The sequence below is a fragment of the Mauremys reevesii genome, linkage group 4 (genome assembly GCF_016161935.1).
Source record: "Mauremys reevesii isolate NIE-2019 linkage group 4, ASM1616193v1, whole genome shotgun sequence".
In the NCBI taxonomy this organism is placed as follows: domain Eukaryota; kingdom Metazoa; phylum Chordata; order Testudines; family Geoemydidae; genus Mauremys; species Mauremys reevesii.
The window spans coordinates 42,299,778-42,312,927 of NC_052626.1; the positions used below are offsets into that span (position 1 = coordinate 42,299,778).

The following is a 13,150-nucleotide window of genomic DNA, read 5'->3' on the forward strand; positions in this document are numbered from 1 at the left end:
GAATCTGAACCTGGCAGGAATTGCCTGCCTTCTTGCAGGGCTGGCAGACCCAGCACTGTCCTCTACCCAAGACTTGCATAGATAGATCTTGGCTGGTGAATGTGCGTGATGTGTGTGCCCCTGGGGTGCTGGCTCTGGGCTTTACCTGATTATGTCTGGTCTCTTCCTTCAGACCTACTATGAAGTTCCCTACACCACTTCCCTTACTCTGGCCAAGCAGCTCTCCTTCTACAAGATCCGCACCATTGCCCCAGGAAAGACGCACACAGCTTCCATAGATGGTGAGACCTACTCACAGTGCAAGTGGTATTGGGGAATGGCTCCACTTCCCCACTCCCAGTTAGAGGAGCTAGTTGTCCCCAGGGATAGGCTTTCACTGTACATGTCACTGGCGTGTATGCTGTGTTCGGAGTTAATAGGATACCATTTGTGCTAGTGCTTTAAATCAGCTTTATTCCATTTCATTTCAGCTCCACTGAGCAAAGTAGAAGCTCATGAAGCCCCATCCAGTGATTGCGAGCCGAGTGCTGACCCCTGGGCACTGAAGGTTTTAGATAGGGTCTCAGCTCCCTTTGCCACTGGCTGTCAGTTTCTGGAGCAGGCATGAATTTCACATTGTTCAGCAGAAGCAATATCAGTGCTCGGTTCAGCCCCCCTAAAGGGAGGAGAGGCTTGTGCGTGGAAAGGATAATACCCTGGGAAAGGCTGACGTTCAGCTTTAGAACCTGATCAGGCACCTTGGTTCCCCCTGCCAGAGCATCTCAGTTAAGGGACTGGGAGGAGTCACGGGATCCAGAATCAAAGGTGGGAAGCAAAGAGATATTTGAATGGCTGGGGGATTTTCTTGGGTTGAAGCAATTATCACTGGCTAATAGCCCCCTTCCAGCATGACCAAGTTCTTAGCTGAGTCCTTTTTGGTCATGGGCTGTTGCTAGTAATTCTCTCTGCCTGCATGGCTGCTTCCTGTCTTGGGTACCTACCATGACTCTCCTCATTCCTCCTCTCAGAGCGGGGACGCTTGCTGACCTTCGGCTCCAACAAGTGTGGACAGCTGGGTGTTGGCGACTATAAGAAGCATCTGGGAATTAACCTGCTAGGAGGCCCCCTTGGGGGTAAGCAGGTGATCAGGGTTTCATGTGGAGATGAATTCACCATAGCTGCTACTGACGGTGAGTGGGCATTTGTGGGGCTGCAGTGGACTCCTCCTGTGGGCTGGGTCTGCAGAATAGTTTGACATTTGGCTCCCATCTAGCAATGGAAGCATTTCCTGTATCTTCTGCCATTCAGGGCAGCACAGAAAGGCTGCCATCTTTGCAGTTAGCACTGGCACAGTCAGGCTCTGAAAGGCTGTGACTGGAACAAGGAAATTTTCCCAGATTGGTGCCATATCAGTGGGGTAGGGCAGCACAAAGCTTTAGCTAATGCTGTCCATAGGGTACCAAGTGGTGGGCTGGAGACTAGCTGCTAGACCTCACTACACATAATTTTAGCCTTCCAATGGCTAGTTGGTAGCAGGTGGACTAGATGCCCTGTCTGTCTTGAACCGGAGTAGCTATGGTAAAGAAGTGAGGTGTGGTGGGGCCCCTGGAAGGGTAATGAGGTGTTTCTAAGTTCAGGCTGATGGATCAGTTTTTTCCTAGATAACCATATCTTTGCCTGGGGCAATGGTGGGAATGGACGTCTGGCAATGACACCGACAGAGAGAGCTCATGGCTCCGATATTTGTACTTCATGGCCTCGGCCCATTTTTGGGTCCCTGCATCACGTTCCAGATCTGTCCTGCCGTGGCTGGCACACCATTCTCATTGTTGGTGAGTGTGATTCAGGGACAGGGGCTGTTCCAAGGACATTTGTTGTGATAACTCAATACTCACTAACATGGGCTTACTGGGAGAGAGGGTCAAGATCATTCTGAGGATCAAGATCACTGGCGAGTTCATGTCAGTCCCAGTACTGAAACACTGGTTTTGTCCTGTTTTGATTTGTACCACTTTGAGAGCCTGTAAGAGTCCGGTGTGGGGGGCTCGGCCGTCTCAGGTGCGGCCAGGAGCCAGGCCGCCTCACTACACGGCCTAAATCAGTAGTTCAGTCTCCGAAGGTCCAAGCCCTATGTCAGGGCGGGCAACAAACAATAGTCGAAGGGCTCAGACCCTCAGGCAGGGGCTGAGCAAAATAAACAGTTCAGGGGCTCAGGTCTTTGGGCAGGAGCTGAGCAACAATAATAGTTCAGGGGCTCAGGTCCTTGGGCAGGAGCTGAGCAAACAGCAGGTAAGTCCAGACTTCTATGCCTTAGCGCTGGTATGAGGGGGAGACTGCCACCCGTGAGTGGGGTGGCAGGGGGGACACAGGCCCACCCACTCCACTGTGTCCCAGCCCGGGGCCCTACCAGCGGCAGTTAGTCTGCTGCTGTGTCGTTGGGGTCCTGACCGCAACACACCGACATCGGCTCAAAGTCTGCTGTAGCCAGACTGGGGTCAGCTACCCCCGGGCTACTTTCCATCTCCCCCTCCATGGGTACCTGCTCATCTCTGGTGTCCGGCGCTGGGTCCCACACCATGGGCTCCTTGACGTGCTGAGGGCCGGCTAGCTCGGGCTGCTCCTCAGGACTCGGGTCGGGGGGACGCTCGAACCGCTCCTCAGGGTACCGGGCTCGGGGAAGGCTCGGCCAGCCCTCCTCAGGGTACCGGGCTCGGGGAAGGCTCGGCCAGTCCTCCTCAGGGTACCGGGCTCGGGGAAGGCTCAGTCCAGCAGGAGCTCGGTCAGGAGCGTCTGTGCTCTCCGGCCGCCAAGCAGCAACTGAGCGCTGGGGCCGGGCCTTTATACTTCCTGTCCTGCCCCTGGACTTCCGGGTGGCGGGGACAGGCAGCAGTGGCTCCGTCCACTGCTGCGGCGGCTGTTCTGGCTCGGCCGTCTCAGGTGCGGCCGGGAGCCAGGCCGCCTCACTATAGAGCCCCTTTACCGAAGGGATATTCTTTCTTTCCATAGAAAAGGTGCTGAATTCCAAAACCATCCGATCCAACAGTAGTGGCTTGTCCATCGGTACTGGTGAGTAATCAGCCCTGGGTAAAAGCCATGTAGGTCACTCCACAGCTGGGGTTCCTGGGCAGCAGCAGCAGCTTTGATGCACACTGGAAAGGTTCAGACATGTGCAGGGTCATTTCAAAGGGCTTTCAGAGCCAGTCATTACCCATCCCACTGTCACTGCTTCCTGTCTTTACTGGGCTTCCTGGTCTCCTTCCCTACTGGGGCCAGCTGACTGCCTCCCTCTCCAGTATTGTAGTACCTGTGAGGAGCATGATTATAGGAGGTTACTTGCCTCAATTAGCACAGTGCGACATGTCTGCTTAGGTGCAAGCAAAACCAGTCCTTATTAACCAAACCAGGTTTCAGCCCACTCAAACCCTCTAGAAGTGAGAGATCTGAGAAAACTAGAGCAGCTGAAATTTCTGAGGAGCAAAGACCTCAGGTCTTTGCAGGAGGCCCTGGAGATAACAAATGTGAGAGCCAAGCAGCAGAAATGTAAACGTCTGTATACTCCATGTTGAAGTCCCTGCCCAGTAGGGGGCTTGCAGATTGAGTTAGACTGAGTGCAGACAAGAAGGTGCATGGTCTGTGCAGGGTGGTTCTAGTATTTTATCCAGTCACCGTGGTATCTAGGTATGAATTATGGTATCTGTGTCCAACTGGCTCAGGCCTCTGTATTTTTTCAGACATGGCCCTTGCACCAATGCACTGTGAGAGTGGATGCAGTTGGTCCTGTCACAGGGTTTCAGTTCTATCTTTGAAAGGCCTCAAAGAAGAATGTGAGGGGCTTTGAATAAAGAGAGGGAGGCCAACTAGTGCACAAGATGAGGAAGGGCCAAGCCTAAGGGGAAGGATCCGAACAGCATGGGAGAGGAGTAGGAAGAGATGGAGGCAGGAGCTGAGCTGTGTGGGGCCTTTAACATGAGATGCTTGAACTTGATGTGAAAGGCAAGAGGAGATCAATAGAGGGAGGTGAGTGGGGAGGTGATATGGTAACAGCTGCTGGAGGGGGACACGTCTGGCAGAAACATTTTGGATGGACTGAAGGAAGGCAAGATCAGAGGCTTGTTGGTGGGGGAGCTGGACAGTGTGAGGTCTGTGTCTAGTTAGCTTAGCCTGGGTTGCCAGTGGTTCAGTAACTCGCAAAGTGGCAATGACTTCATTAACTTTCAAACAGACTGTGTTAGAAGGGTTAGGAAGGCAGGGCAGGCTGATAGGATTGGACTGGATGCTTGTGGAGGTGGTGGGACTGGATGAGTATCTACAGAGATGGAGACAAGGAGATAGTGAGGGGGAGAGGGGGTGAAGCAGTCAACTCTTCTGTCTGATCTGTCCAGGCATTTGTCGTCAGTGTCCCTTTATGTAACAGGAGGCAGTTTGATGGATGAGGAAGTGGTTACCTATCTTAGAGTCACTCCAGGGACTTTGGGGTTGGGAGAGATGGGGCCAGGAAGCAAGACTGGGTGGTAGAGGGTCACTTTTGGGGAGGGTGGCATGGTATTTTATGAATTACATAGCTGGAAGGAGACACAGTCCAGGCATATACTCACCCTCAGGGTTCTGCAGTTAAAGTAGCTTCTAGGGAGATAACCTCCCCTTCTCTTTTATCTGCCTCATCTGGGATCCAGCACCTGCTGCATTCCCTGAACAGATAGAGCCAGTGAAATGTGTAAGGTTGCTGCTTCTCTTTCTTGTCTGCCAGTGGCTCAGAGCTCCACAACTGGTGGAGGAGAGGAGGAGGAAAATGAACGGGAATTTGAAACCCCTGATCCAAGTGGAGGCTTTCGGGGAACCATGGAAGCAGATCGTGGAATGGGGGGCTGGATCAGTGCAACAGAGGCCATGGGGGACAGCAATGCTGACAGCAGCTCCTGCCCTGGCTGGCTGCGTAAGGTAACAAACTGCCTCATTAATCTATCTAAAATCCCAGGGATCACGGTTAAGGGAGAACAAGCTGCCCCTTTTTCCTCAAAGGGGCCAGCAAGAGAAGCTCCAAGAGGCTTCTCTCTAAACTGTCTGCAGCCTTTCTTCTTCCCCACCAGAGGGCATAGGAGATCTCCTCTTCACCAGATTGGCATTTCTCTGCACTTCTTGTTCTGTGGTAGTAGCTGGAATTAGACACACAGACTGGTTTGGTCAACTTAATGTACCCTATGTACATCCACACACCTCATACATCATTTGAAAGCTTATCACATCTGCTTTAAGATGAGGTATAATGTGGAGCTGTCAAGTGGTGCCATTACTATAGAAATGGGATAAACAATGACACCAAAATGACCATGTAGCAATGCAACGACTCACTGGTGCGGCACCTCCTGCTGGTCGTCCAGGAAATTAGCTTTTCCAGCCTTGGAGCGCCTTCTGCTGGCCGGTGTCCCACCTGTTGCTGGCCCCCGTGTGCCTCCCAGACCTCAGTGCCCCTTTACCTTGGGTACTGCTGCCACAGATCTGGGTCTCCCCTCCCTGGGGAACGCCTAATCCTCTATCCCCACCTCACCTCAGTCTATGGCTACTGCCAGTCTCCATCTAGCCCCCGCTCACTGGGGCAGACTGCAGTGTACAAGCCATTCATCATTGGCAAAGAGGGGGTTTGGACCTGCTGCCTTTGCCTAACCCCGGGCTGCCTCCTGCAACCCCAGTACCAGGTTTGGCCTTGCACAGGGCCTGCAGCCTGGGGAGTTGCCAGGCAGGACTCCTCTCACCTTTCCCCAGCCCTGCTCTGTTGCCTGCACCCTCAGCTCCCAGGCAGCTAGGTCCTTCTCCAGCTGGAGGGAGAGTGCCTAGCTCCTGGCTCATAGCCCTTTTATCAGGGTCAGCTGAGGTCTGATTGGGCCCTGGCCCTGGCCCAGCTGTGGCTGCTTCCCTAATCAGCCTAGCTTTTAGCTCCCAGCCCTCTCCCAGGGTTGGCTGTAACCCTTTCCAGACCAGGGAGCAGGTGACCACCCTGCTACAGACCACTTTGAAATATTTGCATACATTTGTTAGTTTAATGACTCTAGGTATTATTGCAAGACATAAAATTCAATTTCTTTGGGACCCAAAGCATCACAACATCAATCTAAAGGTGAAACAAAATCTAACAACACATTTTTACAAGTATCATTGAAATGTAATAGTGCTGGTAACATCTCTAGTCAACATCTTGTTCATCATTATGATCTCTGTCAAGAGTGCATGGGATAACATAGTCTTTGTTGCCTTGGCTTATACACAGTTCTGTGCAGGGAAGATTGTTCTGACTACAGACACAGTAGATTGTGCAACAACCTTTACTGGTACAGGCACAAATAAGGTCTTGTAGAAGCTCAGCTGCTATTGGGCCCTTGAAAAGTACAGGCAGTAGTTCATCCTCTACATTGCAATAGTGATCCAATAGCTGGTTTACCGATTTGTGGAGACATTCAAATATTTGTTTGCCAAGGTGCTCTTTTGATGTGCTTTTCAGAACTGTCCTCAGCCCTAGATTGAGGCGTAAGCAATTCGGGTTTCTATGGGTCTCTTTTTCTTTCTTATGCTGGTCAGACAGCACCGCTACCAACTTCTTTGGTGCAGAAATTGCAGCTTGTCCGTCACTGTTTCCCAATTTGGCATTATATCTGAAGTGGTACGGTACCAATTTTTTCTAAATACTAAACAGGGCTGATACAGAGTCACATCCTGTTAATACATGTACAGCAGGAAGTGTGTTGCAGAAGTCAGGGTGAATGCATCACAAATTGCATGCACAGATATGAAGCAGTGCTTGTCTGTTGTGCTGATAATGGTAATGGTACCTACATGTTACCTATGTGTTCCAGTTTTGGAAAGCAATGAACAGCAAGGATCAAAACTTGTGTATCAGGTGACCTTATTATGATTCCTTTGACACACAGAGAACCAAAATCTATATTGGTACATACAGCATGCAAAAGTATCTTTGTGTCTTCTTTCTCTTGAGTACTGTATAAGTCTTGGACTACTTCAAAACCCTCCACTGGTGATGGACTTTGCTTATTTCACCATCAGAAAGGCCTCCCTCAAAAAGGAATGTTTGTGCTGGGTGTGCTCCTACATGCTCAGGTGCATTTTTAACCCTATATTCATAGAGGAATTTTAAAAGTGACTGCCTGTTGGATATCACATTTAGAAAAATTTTCCATGGAGGCACAGGACATCCACCAATCACCTGGTATTTCTTGCATCCAACCTTAGATCCTGTCCAGCACTGTCTGTCAGCAGTTTTCACAAAGTTCCTGCCATATCTGTCAAAGACTTTGATTACAGAATTGGCTTTGTCAAATCCTTTTAGGACCTGCCTTAAGTACTCAGCAGGTAATTCATCGAATGCGTAGAATTAGTCTCCAGCCATCAGTTGTATGACAGCTATGGCATCTCTGGCTTCTTTGTTGTATGCTCTTTGCTCATGGAGTCTTTCAGCTTGAGCTTCCAGGTGATGCTTTAATTCAGTTTTATCCGTTCTTTTCATTGTTTCATCAGCATGGAAGAGGGGCACAGGCACAGGTCCTATTGGGTGACCAAGAAGAGTTGCCATTGAAACATCATCTCTGCATCTTGCTAAGGACTGGGCTCTGCAGAAAACAATTTCAGGACTAATAGCTGCTTCAAGTTTCCCTCCTTTGCCTGACATAAATGTGGTGGTCTTGGCCATGTCAGCAAATGTTTTGATGCCAGATTTCTTGACTGAGCTGAAGAAGATCTGTCCTGTCAGAATCAAGTGCCCCTCTCATACGTCTCTCTATTTGTTTTTCACCAACATCTGCTGTTTTCAGTAGACTCTTATACACCTGATTTTACATGCAGTCTAGCAAATATGTTGATAAACTCCTCTGGATGTGATTCAGGTCAAATGGGTTTGTCGTATAGTTGATGATGTTGATAAGAGTTGTAACATGCTCAGTGCAGAAGTCTTCATTACTTCTCATTAGGCCACTTCTTTCTCCCATAGCATTTGCATATTTATATTATGGCGCTATGTATTATCATCTCTAACACTGAGCCCTGCATAAGTGTAACTGAATTAAAAAGCCAGTTTCTAGAATATTTCAATTGCAAGTACTGCATGCATAGATAATTACAAATTAAAATATTTTACCAGGCAGACTAGATGCTACATTATATGTACAATAGATTACAGATGGAGAAGTATAATATTAGGAATTCACATACATTTATATGTACCCACAATGCAGCACAAACTGTAGGCATGCAATCTGCTTCTACTGGTGCAAAACCTTCAGTATGAGACTGATCTGGTCTGCAGATTTCAATTGAAGGTATAGAAAACTATTATCACTTGTAAGATACTTTGATATTGATATTCACCTTTTTTTGCCACATTCTAAACAGCTTCATTTCTGAAAAAAATACTTGCCCATGTGAAACTAAAAAATCTTTTAATACATTGTTGTTTGGTAGCTTTGACCAATAAGTACTACACTAAGGTGCTGAAATTAAGTTAAACAGTAAAAACTGTACTCATGGTCCTGTTGCAGTGTTTCTGGAACTGTGCAGAAAATGACACTTTTTTGTTTTAAGGTACCAGTGTATTACCTTGTCTACAGGCTTACGGCACCACTTGACTACTCCATTTTATGCCTCATCTAAACATACATAAAATAAGCTTTCAAGTTATATGATGTGGGTATGTGTAGGGTGAGTACATTAGTATGGCCCTTTTTGGAGAATTGTCGCACACCTAAATGGTCACACAAACGGGACCTGTCTGCCAACCAGCCCACACCAGGAAATGGTGTGGAGTTCACCCCAATGAAGATCTGAGAGCCTAGTGCTGTGCCAGGCTACTATCCAGAGGAGAGTGTCGCTGCTAGTCTGACTTCAAGCAAGGGGTCTGCTGTGTGAGGAGCCCTTAAGCCATAGTCTTGTTTTCCACCACAAGAGGGTGCTGGTGTCCTGGCTGAAGAGATGCAGGGTGTTTGGGAGCATGAGGAATCTCTGACACAGTGTTGCTTCTGTGTGTGTCCAGGAACTGGAGAATGCTGAATTCATCCCCATGCCTGACAGCCCCTTTCCTATGAGCACAGACTCTTCAGAGCCTGAAAAGGAGACACTTCCCTATCAGGAACTGCAAGGACTCAAAGTGGCCTCTGATGCTCCTGCTGAATTCAACAAGCCCAAGACAGAGCCCCAGGTAACATATATCTTAAGACCACATCTCCCACAATGAATGATGGTTGACTAAGAGCTGATGGGAGCATAAATGGTAACATTTGAGTTGTGGGGAGGTCTAGTGGGGGCCATTGGGTCAGGCTAATTGATGGTCTGGATGAGAGTGGAAAAGGGCATGTTAATGATGATCACAGTTGATGCTAACTTCGGAGGAGCTGTGAATACCAGTGAGAGGAGAGAAATCCAAGAGACAGTAGACATATGGGCAGGAAATAAAATGAGTTTCAGCTTAGGAAAAATGCAGCTAACGCATCTGGGGAAATATTAACCCCATGCTGGGAGACTCCAGTGGGAGGGAGGAACCTGGGAAGCATGGACAGGGCAGGAAATTATACAAGAGTTTACTGTGCTGCCATCTCTAGATGAGGTGCTAATTCCCGACTCACCTGGGAAATCAGGCTGGGGTGGGGAGGCATCAACAAGGATCTCAGAATGACAAGCAGGTAGGGACAACAGCTGCAAAGAGGGAGAGGGAGGAAGGTGTGTCCAAGTTTGGGGTCAGGGGAATTGGCAGTGAATAACATAAGGGTTAATATCGTGCTCACCTGGTTGCCCAAGGATCCAGAACTTAGGGCTTGAACATCTGCAACTTCAGCAGCTGTGGTGCCATCCTCATTCTCTCTCACCATGGCACAGGCAGCCATTGGCCTGGGAGGTTTCACATGTTCCACACACATACAGACTCACTCCCCCATCTTTCTTTGCAGCAAATGTGTTCAACTCCAGCCCTGCCCTGTGTAGAGGGAAAGGCAGCATCTCCAGCTTCAGCCTGTGCGTGCAGCACTTTGCAAACTGAGGTGGAGCGGTTGCAGGGCTTGGTGTTACAGTGTCTGGCTGATCAACAGAAGCTGCAGGAGGAAACCAGTCGTCTCAGTGCCCAGCTCCAGAGGTTCTGCAGGGGGACGGAGGGAATGCAGCAGGTGAGGACATTCCTTGGGTGGGGCATTCAGGCTGAGAACCCCCACACCCGTTGGAAGTTGTGTGTGGGGGCAGAGAACTTTGATCCTGGCTCTGGCTGGATTTGGGGGAGGAGAGGAGGAGCTTTTAATCAAACTCAAATCTCTTAAGCCAGGAGGAGATGGGACAGAGCAGAGGGGTGTAGGGTAAAAATTCCTTGTGCCTCTTGCTCTTTGTCAACTGCAGACACTCTAGTTTACCCCATGGCAATAATTTAATAGTAATACAGCCATGAAGCAGGCACTTCAGTGCCTAAAGGGCTTTAGGCAACTTGTATTTCTCCTGTCCAAGAAGAGGAGAGCAGTTAGATGTAGTGTGCCCTGTCTGGGATTGCCATAGTAGCTCTCTCTGTGATGGTAGAAACTTGCATCTGGAGTAGCCAGCAAATTGTGTATGGCCAGCAGCTGAGTTCTGGGAGTGACTGACTGTTTTGTCTGGACAGCTCCAGGCTCATTCCAAAGGAACCCAGACAGCCAAAGAAGAGATGGAAACGGATCCAAAAACTGACTTGGATTCAGATTCCTGGTGTCTCTTGGGAACGGACTCATGCCGCTCCAGCCTCTAGTCTCCTGAGCCTGCTGGGGTCCATTCAACTTCACAACACACTAACTGAATGCAGAGAGCGGCTTTCCTGGCTTCAGGTCACTCGCAGATAAGGAGCAAGGGCGGAGGCTCCAGAGCAACACCCATGTACGTTTGGTGATATGGTCTAGGAGTGAGTTTTCAGAGGGGCAGGGCCCTGAGCTCCAGGCCATGGTCAGCTCAGTGATTATGGCAGCAGCAGCTCTTCTCTGTACCTCATCCATCAATCCTACCCTTGAGGCAAGACGATCCTGGACCCATCATGTTGATGGCTCCAGTAGCAGCTTGTGGCCCTTTTGTTTCACTGCTTCCTGAGAGCTGCCCTTGGGACCCCAGCATTAGTCACTGCACCTCTAGGTGAGAGAAAGAGAACCATTGAGAATGGAAGTTGGCTGAACTCTTAACTCCCCACCTTCACTTTAGAGCGGTGAACTGTGAGCTGCTCCCAGCCGTTATGGCAACGGACGGCCCTAGCCCGTGGGACAGCTCAATACTGCTTACGGGCAAACAAAGCTTTGAATGTGTTTTACTCTGGAGGCAGTGGGGAGATGGTGATAGAAAGCATGTCCTTGACTTGAGGTGCAGCCTTTGGCCATACAGCTGTGTGCCCTAGTCCTACAGATGAAGTTTAAATGCTTTATTCTGAGGGCCTAGCACTCAGCTAGTGCTTTTCACCCTCCAAGCACTGCACAAACAGGAGATTGGATGTAGTTTCCAGTTGTAGCAGAGGGAACTGCTTGAGATAGGGTTCTTGAGTTCAGACCAGCTGCTTCCTAACCAGAAAAGGTGTGTCTGGATCTCAGGCTGTAGCACACTCATTACTCCATCTGTTCAGCTAGTTTTGGGTGCCAGAGCTCCTCTTGTCATGTCTGGTTTCTCAGAGCGAGTCCATTGCTGCTCCTGGCTTTGCTTCTACTTATCCCTCACAATAGGCTGGCACACAGTCTCCATGCTGGTGTCGGCCTCGTCAGTATTCCCCCCCCCCATTGTTTTGACAAAGTGGGAGCACAGCTGCCCTCTCAGCATGGGTCTCTACTGCAGTGCACACAGAATGTATCTTTCCCAAGGGCAGTATATGGTTAGGCCTCGGTCTAAAGCTCACCTCTTCTCTAGCTGCACCAGGTTCTCTCCTAAGGAACTTGAAGTGGCCTGACACTTGGGACTTTCCCATATCCTAGTAGGGAATGAGATAGATTTTTTCTAAATTGTTTAGCTAATTGACTTGGGGTGGATTTTTGGATTGGGAAGGGCCTCTAGGGGGAAGCTAGTCCCTCACCCCTTCCCCAGGGTGGGGCTTCTAGGAAGCAGAGTCCTCTCCTCCTGTGCAGTGGGGTGGACTGTGATTTCATTATCCCTAAAACTGTCCCCATCACCAGGGTGTCTCTAGTGTTGCCTTGAATCTTTCAATGAGAGCTGTTTCACCTGCCTTAGACTTTTCTTCCCTTGTGGGGACTGTTTAAGGGTGCTAACGTTTTTCTTGATGAAATCCTCTGTCTGGGGGCAGATGCCAAAGTGTCATGGTTGGAATCAGTGCTCTTTTAGGATCTTCTCTCGTGCCTATCACTGTAGTATCGTACAGCTGAATCAAATGCAGTCTGTTCTGGGCAGCAACCTGGGCAGAGTTAGACCTCAATCTGGCTGTCCTTATAGTTGTAGGGAGGGAAGGAGGGAGACAGCCCCAACGTAGGGTCTTGAATGCCAGGAGTTCAAGGGTTGCTTGGTTACTGTTGGTGACTGTACCCTCTCTTCTCCCATATGTATTGGAGCCAGCTCTCAGGTTAGGAGTCCCAGCATAAGAATTCTGTTGCTGCAGTGGAGATGGAGTCTGTCATGTTGCAGCAGTGGCTTTGAGAAGGAGTGAAGTGCTAAGCCTAAGCCATGTCCAATAAGCAAGCACCAAGCTGATGGGAGTCGCTCTCCTGCAGTGCACTGCTATCCTCATTTCTCAATGCTCTGCAGTTGGGAAGACTGGATTCCCCTTGGATCTAGTAGAGGATTCAGATCCCTGGCAGAAAGTGTCCTGTGCTCCACAACCTCATATGTGCCTTAGAGGATTCACGCTATCCAAGTGGTGCCTATTACAGACCACTGATTTTCACACCAGCTAGCTATGCAACCAAAAAAGCAGTTTAAACCCAGCACCATGTTTTGGACTGGAAAGTGAAGGGCAAGTGGGCAGAAGTGCCTTTGAACAGTTTTAAAACCCTTTTTACTTCTCCCCTTTTTGTATTGCTAGCTCCATATGTCAGTCTCTTGCTAGTTTTGCTGAGTTGTTATAGTGGAACACGACTTATGCCTGCTCTGACACTGGCAGAATAACTAGTTTGTCATTGTCTTTCTTTGAAAGAATAAAGAGTGGAGTGGTTTGTAGTTTGTTTAAATAAATGTTTAAACTAAT

The 13,150-nt window shown here is 49.1% G+C and overlaps 1 protein-coding gene across 4 annotated transcripts in view; it reads left to right on the top strand.

Moving 5' to 3' along the window:
• The window catches only part of NEK9 (NIMA related kinase 9), a 36,151-nt gene extending 23,001 nt beyond the window's left edge, over positions 1-13,150 (top strand). For 2 of the 4 annotated variants that reach the window (XM_039533863.1, XM_039533866.1), the window contains 8 exons: positions 173-281; positions 1,008-1,169; positions 1,641-1,811; positions 2,986-3,045; positions 4,727-4,917; positions 9,011-9,175; positions 9,921-10,133; positions 10,613-11,745. In XM_039533863.1, the coding sequence (XP_039389797.1) occupies positions 173-281; positions 1,008-1,169; positions 1,641-1,811; positions 2,986-3,045; positions 4,727-4,917; positions 9,011-9,175; positions 9,921-10,133; positions 10,613-10,735 (1,194 nt within the window). In that variant the 3' untranslated portion in view covers positions 10,736-11,745. Of the gene's footprint in view, positions 1-172; positions 282-1,007; positions 1,170-1,640; positions 1,812-2,985; positions 3,046-4,726; positions 4,918-9,010; positions 9,176-9,920; positions 10,134-10,612; positions 11,746-12,522 lie in introns of those variants that run through there. The other 2 variants (XM_039533865.1, XM_039533864.1) reach the window with 2 other exon arrangements.